We start from the raw sequence: 24,069 nt of genomic DNA on the forward strand, positions 1-24,069 counted from the left end.
GCTCCTTATATGGTCCTGTAGGCTGAACGAATGTAAATAATAGTAAACACACTAAAGGCGGCTTTCCATTTACATGGACTTACCTAGCCCCACCCCACACCGCCCACCACAGCAACGGTTTCCACTACAATGAAGTGGGTAGAGTGGTGTGTAAGTGGTACTAAACTGGTGCCTAAAAAGTACCCAGTCTTGGGTAGGTCTGAGCTGGGCTAAGCGGGGCTAAAGCTGTGACTGCTACTGATTGGTCGGCTCACAGCTGTGTCTGTCCACTCAGGTCTCTGTAAAATGTAAACACTACGGTAGCAGTGTTGCCATGTCCACTTATTATAAGCGACATTGGGCTTATTTTTCTGTAAAGTTGCTTGTAAATATTGGTAGTACTTTTACTCCACTACAATTATCTGAAAACGTATTAGTTACTAGTTACTAGTTACTTTTCAGATATAAATGATTACATTATAAAACATACATTAACCACTTAAGCCCTATTTTATACCTAGGCTATTTGAAAATAGCCGAGCTACAAGCTCACAACGCATCGCATCATCGTAGATCTGCTATTTTCAAACATTTTAGTACTTACTTTTGGTACCTTAAGTACATTTTGATACCAATAGTTTTTGTACTTTTACTCAAGTAATTCCAGACTTTCACTTGTAGATGCTTCTACATTGCAGTATTGATACTTTTACTTAAGTAAAACATTTGAGTACTTTTTCCACCACTGTTTCTAAAATGTAGTTGATTATTTGGGGCTTGTTTCCATATGTTGTTGAAACCAGTGGTTCTTAAACATTTTCATGTCAAGGACCCCCAAATTAATATGTATTTGTCAACATTATATATGTATATATATTTTTTAAATAGCAGATGCACACACTCACAATGCGTCGCATCGCTACGCGTTGTGAGTTTGTAGATCTGCTATTTTCAAATAGCCGTAGATAGTCGCTTCTTTTGGGATTGTTTTCATAGACCTGATTGCTTATTTTTTTCTGCTAAACCTGGCAACAATTAATGTGCGACGATACACGCTAATAATGTTTTTTTTATATAAGTGATGGCAACGTGTTTAGACACCACACAGGTCTTCCCAACAATAGCGAAGATTAAAGTCAGGGTGAACATGGCCAAATAATAACTTAAGAGCCAAACTAGCTCTGAGGAAGCGCGCTAGCATTTAGGCTAACCCTGTAGCCTGAGGCTAAGTTGGTGTGTTAAAGAAAGGGGCGTTGATTTCCTTCGGGAGGGGAGGGGAGGGTGGGGATTTTGCGAGTGGGGACTTTTGTGCAATGGAAACGCAAGACATTTTGAAGCGGTGCGGTGCGGTTCTGGACTGTACTGGACAGTGTCGTGCTTAAGGTGTGATGGAAAAGCGGCTTAAGTTAGCTCAGCGCTGAATCACTGTCCACAATCTGACCCACTCCTTTAGCAGGGATGCAAATGATCCAGAGGTGATAAAGTCTCTCACATGCAGACCGGATGATCACACGTTATCTGAATCCAAACCAATTGGCCTTGTGGTTCTAAAAATATGACAGCTGGCTGCTTCCGTGGGCGACAACCAAGCACTCAGAGAACTCATATCAAATGGGTATAAAACATCTGCTTTCCTATGGAAAATGCAGTGGTGGACAAAGTGCTCGACCCCAGTGCTTGAGTGAAATTATAGATACTCCTGATCAAATATTATTCAACTGCAAGTGAAAGTTGCTCAGTCAAATTTGTACTTGAGTTAATGTACTGGAGTACTTGCTTTTCAAAAATACTTAGGTATTCAAGTACATGGCTTTTAAAAACTACAAATTACAAAGTACATCATTATTTTAATATCAACGTATTGCCGTCTTCAAATCTTTTTCCCGACTCGGGAAATGAAACATTTTAGGTATTGCGCTGCAGATCTTATATCCAGATTAATTTACGATAAGTGCAAAGGTAAACTATGCTCAAACTCGTTAAACACCAGCATGACATGCAGCCAATGCTAAAGCCTATCTTATACTCCGTAGAATGATGAGTATAAATGAAGCTTAAGGAGTGTCTGAGAATCAAACCGACAGAGATTGATCTAAGCTCCAACGAATACAAGCCGGGCGGGGAGGGTGTTCTCTGTTGCTGCACTATAGCAACTCCCTCAGGTTGGTCTGGGTGCCTGTTCAGCAGGGAGAGGAACTTAAGAGGAATAGCGAGTTCCTACACATGTGTTAACGTTACGTCCTACCGATGAAACACAGTACAGTGGTGACTGATGCTTCATGCTTATCAGAGGAGACACACTGTTGTCTACAACCTCCCACACGACCAACTGTACGGGGCAGCAGTGACAGGGACCAACGTGAACTGGAAAACTGGAAATTTTCCTAAATTGGCAGAAAACAGGGAAAATGGATAATGGAAAAATAAATAAATAAAAAGACAAAAAAAATGCAGCCAACAGCAATTATCACCATGGTAACACAGTGGATGCTGTTTCTGTTTTTTTCTCATCCTTTGGAGCACTAATCCACATGATGCCTCTGAACGCAGCAGCCAGTCAGTGCAGGCGAGCTGGTGTTGATATGTTTGGGTATAAACACAGGGACTGATACTGTCTGTAGATAATCCACATCATAAAGCACTAAAGCAGGCAGCTGGAGGATGCTGAGAGACACCGAAAAAAAAACTACGCAAGGGTGGTTTAGTCAGTGATGGAAAGTAACCAAGTACCTTTACTCAAGTACTGTACTTGAGTAAAATTTTGATGTAATTTGTCTTAAATTTGAGCACTTTTAATTTGGTACTGTAGGTATTATTTTGATGCCAATAATTCTGTACTTTTACTCAAGTACCATTTTCAGTACAGGCCTTTTACTTGTAGCAGTATTTTTATATTGTGGTATTGTACAAAATCTGAGTACTTCTTCCGCCCAGCGCACCATTGGTTTTAATACAGCCATTGAATGCAGCCATTCACACTGGTCTAACAGTAATAAGATAATCCTCTTGGTGAAACGTGTGATGAACTCTGACTTCAGATGATACTCTTCTCTGTTGAATGGATCTGGCTCTGTGGAACAGATGGACCAGCTCTTTCAAAACCCAGACACTAATTAGCTCCAGAGTGATCACTGCAGGGAGACCCCACTAAAAGGGACGCTGATATAATCCGCACACTTTTGAAGTGCGGCCGACGAGGACCCTCGGGTCACACGTAACTCAATTCTTTCTGGGCTGGGCGGTGGGAGAACCATCTGTCTCCCACCTAAGACAGCTGATCTTCTGGTCTTTTTCTTTCAGAAGGGGAGGTGTGACTCTGAATGGCTTATTAAAAGGAGATCTGATTTGTACTTAAGGTGACCATTTAAAAAAAAACAAAAAAAGCTGGGACCCTTAATCACTTAAATTTCAAAAATAGCTTAAATAGCCGCTCTACAAGTCTATATCAAACAACAGACAGTTGTTTATATTTATACTGGACTCTGGGCTGTGGAAAAGTGACCTTGCTCGGATACATCTAGAATGCTGAGTAATTCTAAGAAACGCGACCATATCACACCCATCTTCTGCTGCTCAACACCATCTCCAATGCCAACCTGTGGGACCTCACTAGACAGGACATAATAAATCAATCACAAAACAGGCTCTAACATGGAACCCGCAAGGCAGGAGGAAGAGAGGAAGGCCTAGAGCCACCTGGAGAAGAACCACAGAGCAGGAGATGAAGGCGCAAGGGCTGTCATGGCAACAACTGGAGCGGAGGGAACAAGACCGAAGGGGATGGAGGAGTTTCATCAATGGCCTATGTTCCTCAGGGAATTCAAAGGCCTAAGTAAGTAAGTTCTGCTGCTCACCATGTGAGACCTTCAGATATGACCAAACAGGCCCTATTATCATCCATTTGTACAGTTAAATTAACAATGAGGATTTTACCACGCAGTCTTACTCTGGAATGTGGCTCAGTAGGACAGCATCTGTGTGTGAGGTAAAATGTGACTCACATGGTTTATATTACAACCGAACCTCCAAGCTTTAGTATTGTACTAAATCATAACCAAAGACACAATTACGGTCCTTTGGTTGGATCAAAGAATGCATTTCCTGTGTCTGTTGTTTGATTCTCTCCATCATTAAACCACGTCATATATATTGGTTTAAACTTTACGTGCACATCCTGATCATTTGCATTTAATGCTGAATCCTGCTATGAAAAACCCAATAAACAAAGTTAAAAAAATAATAATTTACGTGCACAGTATTCTCAGCCTGAAGCAGGAAGTCTGACTGTAAAATCGTTACCTTTAACTTAAACAATGATCAGCTTTGGGGTGTGGGACAAGACCACAGTGTAGCGGTAATCAGTTCATTCTTTACTCAGTGCAGGGACTAATGGATCACTGGTGATAAGTGCCTGGAATGCCTTGTATGGAATAAGGGAAGTGTGGAAGTCTGACATGGGAGATGACCTCAAGAGGCGCCCTGCATCATGGCTACAGTAGAATAGAATCGGTACTGCTGTACGGGGCCGAGACATCATAGCAGGAAAAGGCCCTGGATGGCATCTACACACAAGAGTTCTCCTGCTGGTCACAGACAAGGTCAGGGAGAGAACAATGAGGCTTGGCAGGGCACTGTGTCAGGCACCCGGAAACTGGTGGCGAGCAAACTGACACTGTGGGAGCGACGGCGGTACTAGCAACACTGCAGATCTCCGGACTCCCGAGTGGGATAGGAGGGACTGGAGAGCAGCGATCCAGGAGTTCCGAGTTGGTGTCGGCTAGTCGGCACGCTCGCATCACACTGAATTATGTGTATTGATATTATTGTCATTGGCTGGAATTAAAAATGAAATAAATGATTAAAGAATAATTTCTGATTTCATCATCAAATGTTACAAAATGTGCAGGGCCTATCGCAGAGGGGCGTGGCCTATTACAGCCATAAAGGCTAATCTGATTACAACAAAGGAGCGGATTACATGACCAAGAGACCCAGCTGGGTCAGAAAGAGAGAGAGGAGAGAAAGTTAGGGCTGATTAAAGCTGTTATTTGCTGTTCAGAATGGAATCTACTGAAGAGCAGGCCTTTGAACACAGGCCTTTTACTTGTAAGAGAGTATTTTTACATTGTGGTATTGGGCGGCCATAGCTGAATGGTTAGAGAGCCAGCCCGCCTAGGAAGGCAAAGGTCCCACGTTCGATTCCAGGCCTGAGCAATGTGTCTGAGCGTGAAACTAAGACACTTTTAACCCCTGACTGCTCACCGAGCGCTACAACCAACAGCTGCTCACTGCTCCTAGGATGGGTAAAATGCAGAGGACAAATTTCACGTGTGTGTGCAAATATACAGTGACAAAAAAAACACCCCAAGGAGTGTGGACCAAATTATATTATTATGCTACTTTTACTTAAGTAAAGTAAAAGATTATCTGAGTACTTCATTCACCACTGCTGAAGAGGTATTTCAACAAAAGCAGTGAAAGCAACTAAACGGGCAGAAGACGTACTATAACTGTACGGAGAGCATAGGCTCAATGTCTATCATCAGTCTAAACAGTTTAATATCAAAAAATCTTTTTTTTTGATATACTGTTTAGACTGATGACAGGTTCTTGATTTACCTATGATCTTGGATTACTACCTCTATGCATTTGATGTATTACCTTGTGTTTTCCTTGCTTACTGTAAATCCCTCGGGATTAAGAGGGTCTGCTACAGTATATATGCCTGTAAATGTAAATTGTAATGTTCTATTGGGAATCTAACAACAAAAAAACGTCTGTTATGAAGGTCCCTGGCACAACATATTTTCAAATGCCTAATAAGTACGTATCGCGTTGGGGGTCCTTGACATGAAAATGTTTACGGTGGAAGGGAACGTTATACAAAATCAAGATTTGTGTCCCGGCACCGGCAGTAAATGTGCAATGTCAGGAAAGAACCTGTATGTCTGTCACCTAAAAAAAAAGGCCTACGTCCTCCTTCATTCAGCATGGGCATAGGACAGCGGTTCTTAACCCATTCAGACCTGAGGCCGATTCTAAAAACGCCTTCTAAATCCTGACCTAAGGTTTTCTGAAAAACTTCAAAAATGTATTCAAAGATTACAAGCAACAAGAACCCCAAAAGGGGTTCCCGTCTTGAAAGGAACAGTTACAAATAGGGGTTCCCGCCCTAAATGGGTTAAACATGTTCATGTCAAAAGACCCCAAATTTATTTTGCAGCAGACCCCCATTTAAAAAGATGTTGTGGGGACAACAAGAGAAGATTTGTCAAGTTGTCAAATTTCGAAAATAGACAATCTACAGGCCCATGAGCTTGTATCAGCTTGCTATTTTGGAATAGCCGAAAAATTAAATTAGGCTTAAAGGAATAGTTCACCCCAAAAAATACTTTTTTTCTATCGATGAGTCCCCCCATGGAGACTTGAATTCATGGATATTTTTTTGTTTTTGTCATATTACTAAGCCAATAACTTGATGACCAGGGGACCGGTAGGCAGTGGTTCCGGTAGGAGACACAAAGGAGACTCTTTGTGTCTCCTACCGGAACCGCTGCCGGTCATAAAATTATTGGCTTAGGAATGCGACAAAAACAAAAAAAAATCCATGAATTCAAGTCTCCATGGGGTAACTAATCGATAGAAAAAAAAGTCATTTTGGGGGTGAACTATTCCTTTAAGTCTTTAAACTGTTCCTCATTTTGCTGGGGACCCCTGGAAGCCCCTCAAGGGGGCCCCGGACAGGACTTTGGGAACTAGTGATATACTGTAGGACTCTGTTCATCCATATGTGTGTGTGTGTGTGTGTGTGTGTGTGTGTGTGTGTGTGTGTGTGTGTGTGTGTGTGTGTGTGTGTGTGTGTGTGTGTGTGTGTGTGCGTGCGTGTGTGCGCGTGCGTGCATGCGTGTGTGCATGTGCATCACTGCACATGGTCATTTGGACCGGGACATACTATAAATCCCAGCATGGATAAGGATAATCCGTCTGCTCTATAGTGCTCATGTTTTCACTGCACACATAATGACAAGTAAAACAAAACAGCAGTGCTGTTATCAGGGTTTTAATGTCACGCTGTGACCTTGTTCCTTATTAACACACAGTGGCTCAGGCAGATCTGCTGTGTTAATACCATGTGCGTGGCTGCGTGCAGTGCACTGATTGTTTGTTTTGTGTCATTAGTATATCTACGTTCAACATGAGCGCAGACAGTACACACAGTTAATCTGATTTCTAATGGCACCAATATGGCACTGTCCTTCACACACAGTATGTATATGTCTATGTACAGTACACTACAACACAACTGATGTCGACACATAACAATGAAATGATAAAACCAACCAACATTACGCAGTAAAATCATCAGTGCTAATTTGATAGAGTGTACAAATGAAATCAAATGGACCCTATATAACTCTATTGGTTTCATTTGTACTCTCCGAGTTATAAACCCGTAATGGTTCATTTGGTTTCCACTCTCCAGATAGCAGTGAGTTACATTTACTGACCCACATTTACTCAATTAACTTTTAGAAATGTTGAAATAAATTGTAGTTTGTAGGAATAGCGTAATATACTTTTCACTTTTACTCAAGTACTGTATATTTGTAAAGAAGAAATGTTGCCTTTACTCCATTACATTTGGGCCAAATCTATAGAAATGTATTGTTTATTTCAGAATAAGCATTTATAATCTTTCAATTATATTCTGATCATTTAAACAATAAATCAGATCATATGAAGTATCTCAGTAGTCTACTTGAATGCATACTTTCTTACTTTTACCCAAGTAATTATTTGGATGACTACTTCTAGTTCTACTCGAGTCATTATTATTTTATAGTAAAACTTATTTTTTTACTTGAGTACAGTTTTTGGCTACATTGTTGAGCGGTGATGACATCACATACCTCCAGCCGTGCATTCTGAATCCGGGACACTGCTCCCCACAGCGCATGCAGGGCTGTCCCCGGTCCGGGTCATCCTCCTCCAGCTGTAAAACAAAACACAAACACACCTTCAACCAACACGACACAACCTGTAACACAGAATCTACTTTACTACGCATCATGAATCATAATAATGACTCAGCTAGCATGAATCATCATAACAATACTACCGTACCGTTTTTACAGGGTTTACAGCACAGGGTCCGAGAAATTTCAACAGCATAATTCGGTAAACTTGTCAGTCAGAAGCAGAGCGGGCTTAGAGTGGACTAAAGCTGTTCAGCCGTGAATGCTTTCAGTCCATGTCCAAAGATTATTCTATTGTTAGTAAATTTAAGGATTTATGGATAATGTGCAGCATAAGAAAATCCCATCCATTTTTTGCATATGTGCTTCAACTAGCAGACATAGCAACAGCTTGACTGCATAAAATCTAAATTCCTGTATAGACAAGTCTTTACATCTGAAACAACTTCTGAATCATGATCTCAATTATGTAACTCATTTCATTGATTAAGTGCAGTGGGAGTCTCTGACTCTACCTGTGGTCAGTTGTTTTGTGATTCATTGTGTTCTCCTGTTGTTAACACTTGAACCCTAGCGTCCCCTATTCTGGGGGAACATTTGGCAGAAATATCAGACGCGTTGTGAGCTTGTAGATCTGCTATTTCTGGTGAGGAGATGTGGTGTAGAAGGAAAAAAGAGCAGACCAAGTACAGAGCCAACTCAGTTCCGCTTTGCTAAGTATAGAGGATTTGGTTAAATGCCTGGTAAATGGAACTGAATGTATAACACTTAGGCTATCCAACCACTCAAATGTGCTGCATTCACTGTAACGGTGGAACGTGTTACACATTACATGGAATTACATGATGGCAGCGTATTTCCATTATGTGCTTTATATAACGTTTGAGTGAAATGCATTGCATGAAAATAGCATTTAAATATATGGACAGAATAATTTTTTCCCTCTTTTTTTTCTGCATAGTTAAATAGGACTGTATTTATCATTAAATAGTAGTGGACATTGTCATACAAATAATTGTGATTAATTTCATCCAGCTGATTTTATCGACACTAACGATTATAAAAAGTAATTGCAATTAGGCGATTATTATAGTTTTTTTGCAAACATATTAAGGATATCCCTATTCCCCCCCCAGCCCCTCAAATCCAAAGTCCTGTTGTGTATTAGAGCCAGTAAAGCCCACAGCAGGTGACCGCTGACCGGCTCTTTTCTCAGCCACAGGGCAGGATTTTGCTCTGTTATGCTGGTGTTTTTTCAAGCTGAACAATCAGATTGATGGTGAAGAAAGAAAAAATCTACAAATTGTGCTGAGCAGAATTCCTGCCGTAGCCAACAGCTTCTGAATGGATCAGCACTAAATCAACCCCTTCTGTCTCACTGTTGCTCCAGGTCCTGAAGCCTTGCGTGCACGCGAGCGAGCGAGCGAGCGAGCGAGCGAGCGAGCGTGTGTTTGTGTGTGTGCGTGTGTGTGTGTGTGTGTATGTGTATGTGTGTGTGCACGTGCGAGTGCGTCTGTGTGTACGAGGGTACGCAGGTATGCAGGCGAACATTCGGCCCAGAATGGTGACGCTAGGGTTCAAGTAGTTAAAGATGAGAGGAAGGAAACAGACACAGGAAGCATACTGCTGCACCCTTTCCCTTCCCATGTAATCGCCCCGTCTCCACTTTCCTTTCCTCTGAAGCTGCCAGTCTGCCTGTGCGAGCCAAATGACAGGAACAGATAATACTTTTTCGATTTGATCTTTTTAGGCAAACGTTGTTCTTGTTTTGTCAAAACTTGGCGGCATCGTAAATCATATTGTCTCACTACACAACGTGATCCCAACGGTTTAAATAAAGGTTAATTGAATTGAAAGCTTTCTCACTAAAAGTAAAAGTATTGTGCAGAATGTCCATTTCAAAATCATATACTGTATATAATGTTATTGAACTATAATTATTGATAATTTAATTTATACTTCTGGCTATTCAAAAATGAGTGTCCGCCCTGAGATTGGAAGGTTGGGGTTCAATTCCCTGGCCTTGTCATACCAAATAGGCAAAGACTATAAAAATCACACCCAGTGTGAAGTGGGCGGTGTGGTCATCACAGTGGTCATCATAGTGATGGAAGCTCACTTTTAAAAAAAATGATTTTTTGAAGTGCATAATCCTATTTATAGGTTATCATGTGTCTCGCTAGCCAATCACAGTGCTGAATAGAGTCAGCCAATAGAGTCAGCCAATCACAGTACAGCTAGGGGTGTACTAATGAGCCAATGACAGTACAGCTAATGAGGTGTCCCAACCCCACTTAAAGGGGCGGCTACACCGCCCAAAAATAGGACCCAATGCCTCCCTGCTTGGCACTCAGCATGAAGGGTTGTATTGGGGGTAAGTCCCTGCAACATACTAGCGTCATGTCCACGGGTTGTACCTGTACATCAAGCCGCCTCAAGCTACAGAAACAGGAGACAGGCTCCTGCCCTATGAGCCACATGGCTCGAGAACCGCTGGTTCCCAAAGATACTAAGCTCAGTGTAGATATATGGGAGCATTTTAGAAGGTTTTGATTAATACCAGTGCTGAACAATTTACATTTCTTCTTCTCCTCTGTCGGGAGGGACTCGAGTTTCCTGCAGTAGTTGATAGGGTGGTCTTGGTTACATAAGAGACATCCTTCCTTGGATTCTCCTATCGGGGACTCGATTTGGGACCCTTTGGTGTTAGGGTTTGTTTGGGCGTTATACAGTATTTGACTCGCCCTCGGCTTATAGCTGGGGCGGTCTCTGGATTGCTTGTACCTGGGTTCGTATGGTCTGCTACCGTTGTATTTATTCCGGTTATCGACTGAATTTCCTCCTTGCCTAGTACTTCCTTCACTAGGCATATAGTTATAGGTGCTCCTCATTTCGACCGTGTCCCTTACGAAGTCTGCGAGCTGGTCGAGTTCCGCGTCTGCGCCGTGTTTCTGTTTGTAACGGAACGCCTCCCTTCTCCATTCGCTGAGTATAGACTCTGGTAGTCTTATGGCGAATAGTCCTAGGGTGTCGTACATATCTATGCTTTGGTACGCTGCGTCGGCCTTCAGGTTACTGCGGCACTGGTTTATGAAGGATGAGAAGTCACGTAGAGCCTTGTGATCTCCTTCCTTCACGTAGGGCTGTTTCCTAGCCGCGTCTTTTACCGCTTTAGACATCACGTTCGCAGAACCGAATTCCTTTTTTAAGCCGCTCATAGCGGTCCTATACCCTATGTCAGTGTCAGTGTTGTTCCTAGAGGCTACCACGATATCGTGTGCTCTTCCGGAGGTGAACTGTTGCAGATAGGTTAGCTTCATGTCGTTGTTATCGGTTACGTCTGCAATAGTCCTGGCGAAGTCTCTTAGCCAGCCTGCGAACCTCAGGGGGTCACCATGGAAGATATCCATAGTTCTCTGGGGGAGTGAGGCTTGCACCTGGGTCTTAACCAGTTGCTGGCTAGTCGTGGCTAGTTGTTGCAGTATCCCGTCTATGCATCCGGGGTTTGGATGTTGAGTGTAGTTTGGTGGACCGTGGTTTGGCGGACCGTGGTATTCCGGTTCCTGCCTCTGGTAGTCGCTGTCTTCATTCCGAGGGCAAGTTCCATACGTCTTCTTCCTCGGGGTTGAAGCGTACTGTGCCTGATAGGAATCATCAAGGTTATTCCAGGTCGTGGCCTGGTCTGCCTCCTGAGAGTTCATCTCGCGGAGGATGGGGATGACGGGGGAGATAGCGTGAATCAGGGCGTCTAGCTTTCGTTCTAGGGCATCTGATCTCTGGTTACCGGAATGGTAACCGGTATCTAGCTTCCGTTCTAGCCTATCTAGGCGGTCCTGGATCATGGCTAGCATGTCGTCCTCAAGACACAGGTGGTCAGCATGACCGTTGGTTCCCGTTTGGGATGTCTGGTGCGACATAATATCTTCTGGGGAGGGTAATGAGCTAGAGGGTTCTGCTCCAATCCGGCTTCAAGAAGGACCAAATGTAACAGAGAACTACGATAGCTCGTATATGTGGATTCCTGGTAGCAGGTTGCCCTGAGCGCCGTCTATTAGAACGGTACCTCTCCTGGGTGCCCTAGTGACTATGTCCGAAGATGGATCAGATGTGGCAGAGTGAGTGGTGTGTAAGGCCCTCACTCTTGGACGTTAGTTAAACTTATTAGTTAGTTATAAGGTTATACTTATATACTTATAGTTACTGAACTGAAATATCTCTGATCTGGCATCTATCGGGCATAGCTCAGCCATATATAGCCTACGTAAAACATCATACGTACGTTCGCCATATAAGGACGACCCTAGAGCATAGCCGTTTCATATAGGAGATGCCCGTATAGGGGGCGTCTCCGTAACACAACTAAAGTAAAAGTACCTTGAAATTGTACTTAAGTACAGTACTTGAGTAATTTTACGTAGCTACTTTACACCACTGTTCAAATCTAACCCGAGGCACTTAGCTGAATGTCAACCTCTCTCTCTCTATCTCCCTCTCCCACCTTTCCTGTCTCTCTCAATAAAGCATTAAATACCAAAAGGGGGGGGGGCACTCATTATTGAAACAGAAGCAGTGCCTTTGGTGATGAAAACATCTCACTTGTGTGATAAAGGAAATGGTTGAACTACATAAAGCCATCTCGATGTCTCTATCCGGTGGCTGGGGCTTTATTGTGTCTCCAAGCCGACAGCGCACATGCACCGAGGCTACTGTCTCCTGTTTCCTCTGACAAGCTGTCAGTGGTGGGAGAAGTACAGTACTCCCATTTGTTACTCAAGCCAAAGTCACTATATACCATATTGTAGAAATAAGTGCTGTATTCAGCACTTTACTTCAGTAAAAGTACGAACGTATTGGGCATCAGTACGTATTTAAAGTATTAAAAGTAAAAGTACTCACATGCACATTATGTGAAGATATTTCAAAAAAGATTGGGGGGGAAAATAGCAGATCTACAAGCTCACAACACATCGCATTAACGCGTTGTGAGCTTGTAGATTGGCTATTTTCGAACAGCTTAAGTATTAAGAGGGGTTTTGTATTAAAAAAGTAACTAGTAACTAAAGTTTTCAAATAATAGTGGAGTAATAAGCACAGTATTTGTGTCTACAACATCTACAAGCTTGTACAAGCTTGTACGCTTGTAGATCAGCTATTTCTGCTATACTGTATGTATAAAAATTATGAAATATGTATATGTCAGTTTTCTGTCATATCTGCCCTATGCAATTTTTGATTAGGAAAATAAGGCTTCGTATGTTTCACTGTTCAACGCCAAACCCACAATTAAATGATTAATCGCAATTATTTGAGTGACAATTAATCGTCAACATTGTAATCGTGACAGTTCTTTTTGTGTGTGTGTCTCTGAGATATAGTGGAGTAGAAGTATTGAAAAATGGAAATACTCAATACATTTTCAACCTATCTTCATATAATTGGTCCTCACTAACGCTCATTGTCTCCACCAGGCCGAAGGCATGGCGAGAGAGTACGTTTTACCCCTTGTCCGTCCGTCCGTGTGTCCGTGTGTGTGTCCGTCCGTCCGTGTGTGTGTCCGTCTGTCACCAGCTAATCTCCGGCACCGTTGGCCCGGTCGCTCCGAAACTGTGCACACACACTCCCTGGATGCCAATTCAGAACCTCTGCCCCAAATCTTTCACATGGGCCTGTTATAGCGCCACCAGGAGGCCGATTTGTGCAAAACCCATTTTTTTATATTACTCCTACAAATTTGATCCAAACGTCATGCAAATCGGTACACAGTATCACTATAGTCATGTGATCAACACGGATCTGTCCGATTTCCCATATTCCATCCTCATTGCCTAAGGTTGGCTTCCAAAGTTTGCAGGATTGGTCCGTTTTGAACAAAAAGCCTCAAAGTATACACACAGCTTGGGATTTCCGTGCAATTTCACACGCACATTCCCACTAGGCCGAGGAAGAAATGCCACCCTTCTCACATTGGCCTGTTATAGCGCCACCAGCAGGTCTAATTTAGCAAAACACATTTTTGGAACAAAATGCCTCAAATCATGAATGCAGTGTCAATGCAAGAATAAATGGCACGGTTGGCACCCTTTTCACATTGGCCTATTATAGCGCCACCAGGAGGCCAGAATAACGTACCTGACCTGGCGGAGACCTGTGCTCCGAGGAGCACTTTTTCTAGTTATAATATCATTTTTGTCTACCCCATCTGTGTCTCAGAGGAGGACTGTGGACAGTTTAGAAACCCGCCTACCAGTGACATCATCGATGGGGAATACAAGCTAGTAGAAACTGCAGGCTTTCTATTCCTGGAAAGTTAGCGTGATATAATGGAAGCCATTGTTCTTGCATTAATAAAAATCTAAACGATTTTTTTTTTATCTTGTTTGATTTTTTTTTTTTTTACCATTTTATCATGAGCATTAGTGAGGATCATTATATATGAAGATAGAAATGGGTGAAGTCGTCCTTTAAGCACAGTACTTGAGTAAATTGTCTCTGTCGGGTGGAAACCAACAGAGACAACAAATGGTTTCTGCCCGACAGCGACGAAATGTACTTAGTTACTTTGCATCTTGCTGTTTTATCTGGTGTCGTCCTCTGGCAGGAACCAGGAGAGTGCAGACACACAGCCAAGAACAACATCAAGCCACACTTTGGAGTTAAATGAACACTTAGGATTTTACGGTGTACCACACACACACACACACAACCTCTGCTTTCTCTCTACCACATGCAAACAGAAACATACACACACACACACACACACACACACACACACACACACACACACACACACACACACACACACACACACACACACACACACACACACACACACACACACACACACACACACACACACACACACACACACACACACACACACACACACACACACACACACACACACACCCAATAAAGTGAGGAAGTGTGATATGATACCTGTACACACCTGCAGCGTTCTGTTTTGATCTGTTTTGTTTTTTTCAACCAGCTCATAAAAACCTTGCATTTTAAAAGAAAGCATCAGCATTCAAGACACGTCTGTGTTGCATTACAATGTTTCCGGAGGTTTACACCACTTACAGCGCTGCTCCTATCTGGAACACTGTTCCCAAACAATGGGTCTTGACCCATTTTTGGGTCACGCAACCATTTTTATGGGTAGTGAAGAAATATCCCCTTTTGTTTCCATTTAAATAATTATTTCAAAAGATTTAGGGGTTAATAAGTGTCATGCTGCAGGGACACCTCGACACATTGCCGGGGTCAGGAATGGAACCTATAGGACCTTCTGTTTCCCAAGTAGCCTCTCTTCCCATTCAGCTATGGCCTCCCCTAAATTGCAATGTGTTGGGAACTATTATTATATATTTTTAGATATTTTTGGGGGCTGTTCTGCCTGTATTTAGTGTATAGTGGAGATGGACCGGAAACAAGGAGAGAGAGATGGGGAGAGACATGCAGTAAAGATCGTCGGGAACGGGATACGAACCTGCGATGCACTGTCAGGCTACATTAGAGCCTATGTGCCCGGACCGCTAGGCCAGCGGTTCGGGCCCACTATTTCTGAAATATGGCTTAAGACGCTCATTCTTATTATATTTGTGTATGTTTGGGTCCCAGGCTAAAATCACTCTTTAGTAGTAGCCTACTTTCCCACCGGCTCAAAAGCATTGCTGCAATTAGAGAAAAGCTGTGTTTGTTTTGCTTATCTGTCTGATATTATTTCATATGCTGATGAAAGGGCTCAGGATGGACATAAGCACTGGGACGTTTGTGTGACCTGAACAGGTCATTATTAATAATAATTATGTACTGTAATAGACCTACAGTATAAACCAGGATGGGCATTCCTTTGTTTACGATAATCTCTAGCTTAAACCATAGAGGACATGATCTGATTCACTCAGTTGGGTTCAATCAATAATTCATTTTGCAAATCATTTCTAGTGCATGTAGGCAACATTCAATGATGTCTGTATGCTTCTTTGATGAAAGCATTAACTGGTTAGTCCAGAATAATAATACCATGCTGGAGAACGGTTCACATCATGCTCTTTTTTATTACCTGCTGCTGGGACATTTTAGTAAAGAAAATGCCACATGCACTCACTTGCACCGGCATGTGATTAGAGCAGCAATTCCCAAAGGGCCAACATGGTCGTCAACCTGTATGAACGGAGGCATCACCAAAATAAAGGTTTGATGTGAAATACTCGCGACGCATTTTCGCATCGTTTGTTCGCGTTGCTCCTGGTGTGCTATGACCTTTAGCCCATTAAAACCGAGAAAGCATCCGTGTCCTTTTAGATGTTAGCGTTGGCTATTCAAAAATAGCAGATATACAAGCTCACTTGTACATTTGGCACTCAGCATGAAGGGTTGTATTGGGGGTAAGAGCTTGTACATTTAAAAATATATATATATATTGAAAGAACTACTGGTTTAGGCCTCAGGTCTTAATGGGTTAAAGAGTCAGGTACAAAATGTGACAAGTTGGGTTAAATTAAGCGTAAACATAGTTTCAGGGTGACTGGACCGTTCTGTTTTTATTTCCATCAGCTGTCAAGAGTGACATGACAATTAACTCTGGCAGACAGGAGGAGAAACCTGCCCACAATTAAGTTATGTAACAACAGTCACTGTTAGTGCATATTCACTAAAGTTAGTGACACTGAAAGTATTGGGGTTTACCACTTGAAACCTAGCATCCATATTCTGAGGCAAACATTCGGTGAAAGTAGCCGATCTACAAGCTCACAAGTTCGTGTTGCGTTGTGACCTGTTGTGAGCTTGCAGATGTGCTATTTTCGGCAAATAGATTTGGTGCGGAGGGAAAAGGGGAGCTGACCTAGTATACTGTAGATCGAGCCTTGGGTGACCTTGGTCAACTACTTATATAGTGTTTAAATGGTTAAACCATATATACTGTCGTATGGCGAATAGTGAAAATAGCCGACCTACAAGCTCATTTCGGCTATTTTTGAAAAATGATCAAGAATGTAAAAAAATATGGATGCCAGGTTTAATGCGGTTCAAAATAAAAATCTGACCTGAGATTTTCACCTTCTTAGAGTGTCATCGATGACACACTGCCATGTTGGACTAGCCAATCAGAATTTGGACAGAACACGTGACAAGATGCGGCAGAACACCTGACAAACGTGTTTCACCCTCAACCCTAGTGCCTATTTTTCATTTCATATCAACCCGCTACCTAAGGAACAAACCATTACAATCGTAAGACATCTTCTTTACATTTTTTTCCTCAACATAGATTCAAGACTTCATGAAATGTCAGTCATCAAAACTGACCCCCCCCCCCCCCCTGGAAAATCCAGAGTACTGATTAACAAGATAAAGAGGAAGTAGGATTTTGAATATTTTTGCTGTTTATGTAAATTATGTGACATGACTTGTGCAACGCAGCGCACTGGATGCTAACTGAGCCTTGAAAAGACAGTGATTGATGCAGGGAAAGGCTTAGGCGCTTAGGCAGAGAGTAGACGCAATCATGTTGTAAGGACCGTTGGAGGATTAGAGAGGCTTCAGTTTACCTGAAACATTTGGTGACTTTGTTATCGTCACAACAAGCTACAAAGACACAACAACCACTAATTAAGTTACATAAGCACAGTGGTGGAAAGTAACTAAGTATATTTACAATTTTGAGGTACTTTTACTTACTTGAGTATTTTTATTTCTTCACACTTTAAGTTAATCTGTAGATTTGGATTATTATTACAAAACATACATTAACCAATTAAGCCCTGACTATTTAAAGGTTTTGACCAATTTAAGTAACATTTTTTATGCAGGACTTTTACTTGTAACAAAGTATTTCTACTTTATGGTTTTGCTACTTGCTTACTTAAAGGGGTAGTTCACCCCCCAAATAACTTTTTTTCTATTGATTACTCACCCCATGGAGCCTTGAATTCATGGATATTTTTTTGTTTTTGTCACATTCCTTCCTTTATTATTTGATTATAATAAATGTGTCCCCCTACCGGAATCAATGGGGACACATTTATTATAATCAAATTATTGGCTTAGGAATGTGACAAAAACAAAAAAATATCTATGAATTCAAGGCTCCAGATGGTCAGTAATCAATAGAAAAAAAGTTATTTTGGGGGTGAACTACCCCTTTAAGTAAAAAATATGAGTAGGCCTACATCTTCCACCTTCCTTCTTCCATAAGCAATATAATTATGTTAGGAGGATTTATACCTGTATTACATGTGAATACACTGGCTAATCTTCAATTACATTCAATAAAAGTAAACTTGAAAATCTCTAATTTATTTTGGGGGAAAACAAGATTTGGAAGCATGGAGATGATTCAATCTGTGAACCTATCCAGAGACACATAAAAACTTGTCAAGCTGGTTCTAATTAGCGCTACATGATTACAGAGCAGAGAGAGATAGTTAGCTCTCCATGCCATCACTGTGGTACACAAGAACATTAAATCGTGGAGAAGTTTCACACGCATTCCTCTGCTTGTCTTCGGCTCTGTCCTTTTTCTTAAAATACTGAGGAGGTGAGGGCGACGCTGAGAGGATCTCGGGGGAAACAGAGACGACACTGTCAACGTTTAGAACCTGAACTTCATTTGGCACTTCCTCGAGAACGTTCTTCCTTGGCACGGCCCTCTCCCATTCGTCAAGCGAGCCTCGCGTGGAGAGAGCCTGGTGGGTTTCATGTGTTTTCCTTTCAGCTTTGACACAAAAGATAATGCGTCAGGTCTGTGGCCCAACAATGAGGTTGCTCTATTGTGTTGTCAGTGAAGGATGCAGTTGGGAGGGGTGCTGGGAAGTGCTTTGCTCTCAAAACTCTGCTCGGGGAAAGTAAACAGCCACTCTAGTTCACACTGGTGTACAGGAAAGAGGAACGCTCTCATAGTGGAAACATGCTTTTAAAAAAATCAGCTGTTGTTTTCACAATGAGAGCATAAAGGTTGTAATCAGATCAGAGAGCCTTTCTTGGTTGCCATGCAACCGTGTAAACGTGAGCCTGACAGGTAGACAAACTAATACTAAAGTACCTTATTTTGCCCTTTTTGTTTCTGGGATCGTCAAGCGACTATACTTACACTAATACTAGATAATATTAGTATAATTAATAACCGTTTTGGGTAAGGTTGAGCACATTTGTGATGGCTGGCACCAGTTCCTACGAGGCCTTGTTTGAGTAAAGTTCTTTGTCAACAAGATAAATCACTTTTCACACTTGAACAATCACTTGAACCGTAGCGTTCCTATTCTGGGCCGAACATTCTGCGAAAATAGCAGAAGAGCTTGTAGATCTGCTATTTGGAGGTTGTAGACTCTACACCAAATCTACAAGTCTGCTAAGTATTTCTTTCTCTACACTGTAGAGGAAGAAATACTTAGCAGACCAATAGAGCCTTGGCTGGGGGAACCCGGTCAACTAAGCATTTTGGGTTAAAAGTAGACCTTGCCTCTTTTAAATGTGTCTATTGTTTTTAAATGTGAAGCATCATGAGTTGTGGAGAACGGTATTTTGCTCCCCTGTATGCCTAGTGTGTATTGTGGAAGTGACATTAAAACTGATTCTGATCATAGAATATCTCAACCCAATATCAAGATCACTACTAGTAAGAACATCATTTGAGTTTTGCTCTAAAGCACAATGACTTGTGGTGGTTACGGTTGACATTTAGATGTTAAACATTAACAAGTAAGGTCAGGGGTCGGAGCCTGTGGCATGCTGGGTAGATTACCCCCCCCACACACACACACACACACACACACACTGGACAAGCTCGAACACAACCAGCAGGTCAACAAGCATCTCCAAGTTCTTCTGTTAAAAGAAGAACTCTGCCTCTCTTAAGCTTATTTTACACTTCAGACAAGAAAGGATCTTCAAGCTAACATTAGGTTTGAAGACCAAGTCCTGTCTGCAAGTGACTGTAGAGAAACACAATGGAGTATAATGGTCCAGATTGCCCTGTATGTCACCCCAAGCAGCCATGCTGCTGGGTTGTTCTCAAATAAATTAACCGCATGAACACTACAGCGTCCTAACTCTGAGCATGGCAAAATAGGCGAACATTCAGCAATATCTACAAGCTGCACGATGCGTTGTGAATGTGAACTTGTAGATCTGCAATTTCTGCTGAATAGATTTCGTGTGGGGGGGAATAGGAGGGGACCAAGAACAGACCGGACCCCCGGTCAAGTGCATATATACGGTTTAAGTAGTTAAACTTTCAAATATTGTCAAAATAAATGATGACATGATTTTGTGTAGCCTTATGACAAGAATATGACTATTATAGTACTTACACATTATGATTCAGGAATAGGTTGTGTTACAGTATAATACTATATCAATGCAGATTGTATTGTATCAATACAGAACAGATCATGCATTTTATTGGACAGGCGTTGCTAGTTTGACGCACGCACGCACGCACGCACGCACGCACGCACGCACGCACGCACGCACGCACGCACGCACGCACGCACACACACACGCACACACACACACACACACACACACACACACACACACACACAAGTATAAGACACGTGCCAGTATCATTCATTACTGTGGGTCTGTGGGATTAACACGTTTGGAGATATTCCAACGCGAGAGACAGATGTGAAAGAGACAGATGTTTCATGTTTACAGCCATGTTTGAATTAGCACAGCCAGCCATATGGCCATTGCAAACTTTTAACTCTCCAGTGGGAGCAATGGCATATGTCTTATTCAGACATACTGTATACTGTATATAACCAGTCGTGTAAAGTAACTAAGTACAGTTACTCAAGTACCGTATTTAAGTTAAATGTTGAGGTATTGTATTTTTGTATTTTTTTACTTTACTCGAGTATTTACAATGTTCAACACTTTTACTTTTACTCCACTACAACTCAGAGGAAAATATTGTACTTTTTACTCTACTACAATTATTTGAACTACTTACTTGTTACTACTTACTTTGAAGATTTTGATTATTATTTCAAAACAAACATTAACCACTTCAGCCCTATAAATATTCTGGCTATTTGAAAACAGCCAATCTACAAGCTCACAATGCATCGCAAGCGACACATTATGAGCTTGTAGATCTGCTATTTTCTAAACATTTGCATACATCTTGAACTTGTGAAATGGGACATTCTGCACAATGAGTACTTCTACTTTGGTACTTTAGTATATGTTGTTACTTTGACTCAAGTACATTTTTAATACAGGACTTTTACTTGCAAGAGAGTAAATCTACTTTGGGTTATACTTTTACTTAAGTAAAACACATGAGTACTTCCATCACGCCATCACTGTATATAACAATACAAAAAAACAGTTCATATTGATATTAACTTCAAGGAAAGCCTACTTGTTCCACTACCTGCTCAGGTAAATTCCTATGACGTAGTTAAGCACACCCCTCCTAACCCAGGGCGCCCTGAATGAGTCAGGAAACAAAGAATGTAGCTCTTTTTTTAAACGATATAAGAAGAAACCACACAACAACAGTGTAAAGAAAATGAATAACAGATGGACCACTATTACAAAAAAAACAACCCCTGCAGGTAAAAGGTGAAACTTTGGTCCCACTTCGTTCTGTTTGTTCCCCTCAACGTCGAACATTCGCGTTTCAAATCTATTTCTGCTATTCATTTAAATCACACTGTAGTCTCACACGACGATTTATGAAGCCCCCCCAAAATAATGTATAATCCGGCCCTGATATTCCTACTTACCGAGCGGTTCGATCGTCGCTTTTTAGATCCACGGGAGAACATGGTTGGTCGGTTCAGTTCAGTGTTGTTGAGAAGAAACCCGATCAGTCAGTCAGTGTTGGAGGACATTCAAGAAGATCAACCTTTCTGAAGAGGCTGTGTGTAGAGATGTTTTCAGACACTCAACAGCTTCATCACGGTGTCTTCAGGTTGATATGATAATGTCCCAACAACTTCACGTCTCCATGGACCTCTTCTTACGCAGAATACGCACCATGCAGACTCTGTGAAAGTTTTTATGATAGTGCGTAACGCATACGTAACCACGCGTCACCCTCCCCCCTGTATACTGTACTAGTAGTAGTGTGACTGTACCGGACTGTACACTGTACAAATCAACAGCGGTGGAAGAAGTAGGCTACTCGCATTCTTTACTTAAGTAATGTAGAAATACTCTGTAAGTAAAAGTCCGGAATTCAAAATGTACTCGAGTAAAAAGTACAAAGTACAAAAGTATTGGCGTCCAAATATACTTAAAGGGATATTTCACTTTCAAAAAAAAATTTGGTCATTTTATCGTCTACTGAGGCTTTTGTGAGCCCCCCAGACCGTTTTTAAGTTGCTTCATTCAGTATTTAGATATTTGATATCCATTTTATCAGACACGCCCCCTTCCTATACAAACCCATTATAACTTCAAACTCCATTTTTAACATGTTAGATTCGTCAAAAACACCCGTCCTTGGTTCTGGTGACTCACCCTGCCCTCCTAATACGCGAGGGGGCCGTGTTTTTTCGATAACTTTTTTCATTTATTTTTAATATATATATTATTATTTTTTTAAATGAAAAAAGTAATCGACTAGTAACTAAAGTTTTCACTAGTAACTAGTAACTAAAGTTTTCAAATAATTGTATTGGAGTAAAAGTATAATATTTGCCTCTGAGCAGAAGTAATTAAAGTACAGAAAATTGGACATATATGTGTTTTTGTTTTACATTACTTGAGTTAAGTATACTTAACTCAAGTAATGTAAAAAAAAAAAAAAAACCTCAACATTTTACTTAAGTACACAGTACTTGAGACAATTACTTATAGTTACTTTACACCACTGACTGTACCAGCTGTGTGACTGTACACTGTAAAATCATCAGTGTTTTGTTTTGTTTTTAAACTCAGAGAGAGTGCAAATGTAACCTTATTTAACCCTGAGAGTGTACAAATTACCCTTAAGGGTCCATTTGGTTACACTTGTAGCTACTCTCTCAAAGTTGCAATATGGATGAATTAACACTTGGAACTTTTGTGTGTGTTCACACATTCATGTCACTTTCCTATAGTTCTCATGGCTTTTATTTATAGAGTCAATTTGTATGGAGGGGATTTGCACTGAATAGGATTTTAAGAGCTCTAAGCTCAGTGGTGGAAAGTAACATTTACTCAAGTACTGTAAGTACTGTACAATTACAATTTTGAGGTACTTTGACTTTACTCGAGTTTTAAGCAGCATTTTTTATACTTTATACCATACTGCACTATCTCAGACTTTTCTCAGACAATTATTGTACTTTTTCACTCCAGTAAAATTATGTGACAGCTTTAGTGTCTAATTAAAGATTTAGATTTAATATTAATACAAAACACACATTAACTGATAAATGATTCATGTGTTATTCTAGGATAACTACCCAGCAGCACATGAAGTAATTAAAAGCAGCCCCAACTTTACCAGCTACAATATTGTGAACACATTAATACATTAATAATTACAATCCAATAATATAATTGTGAAATGGGCCATTCTTTTACTTGAAGCAGTGTATTTCTATATTGAGTAAAATTGCTAAAACATCCCACCATCACACCACTGTCTCTAATAATCTGATCTCGACTCATTTAAGTGTTAAATATTATGTACTTTAATCTATTCTAGAGCTTTGAATAAGTCACAACATCAAACTTTAAATCCTAAAATGAGGTGGTAGCTTTTTGGACAGATTGAGTGTGCTATGTTGAATTTGTTTAGTTGCTAATTGTGCAGCAAGAAAACTGCTTCACTAATCTGCATTCATCACAAGCCCAGACCATGATCATGTAAAGTCACATATATTGACATACATAGCACATCGAGAGAAGACTACAGTTTTTTGCTGACTGTGTGGCTTTTGTATCCACAAGTTTCCTAGGGAATTATGGGCATCACTTCCTGTCGATTTGATCCCTGATACCTGATCAAATCGACAGGAAGTGAAGCTCATAATTCCCTCGGAAATTTCCAAGTATCCTAGGGAATTATGGGCATCACTTCCTGTCGATTTGATCCCTGATACCTGATCAAATCGACAGGAAGTGATGTCCATAATTCCTTAGGAAACTTGTGGATACAATCAAA

At 41.2% G+C, this 24,069-nt stretch overlaps 1 protein-coding gene across 1 annotated transcript in view; it reads right to left on the reverse strand.

Moving 5' to 3' along the window:
• The window catches only part of prickle3 (prickle homolog 3), a 36,389-nt gene extending 14,438 nt beyond the window's left edge, over nt 1–21,951 (reverse strand). The window contains 2 exon segments of the mRNA XM_080445021.1: nt 7,890–7,972; nt 21,698–21,951. Of these exon segments, the coding sequence (XP_080301147.1) occupies nt 7,890–7,972; nt 21,698–21,739 (125 nt within the window). The 5' untranslated portion in view covers nt 21,740–21,951.
• Between the last annotated feature and the right edge of the window lie 2,118 nt (nt 21,952–24,069).

The sequence above is a fragment of the Gymnoscopelus braueri genome (assembly GCF_963280865.1).
Source record: "Gymnoscopelus braueri genome assembly, chromosome: 12".
NCBI lineage: Eukaryota > Metazoa > Chordata > Actinopteri > Myctophiformes > Myctophidae > Gymnoscopelus > Gymnoscopelus braueri.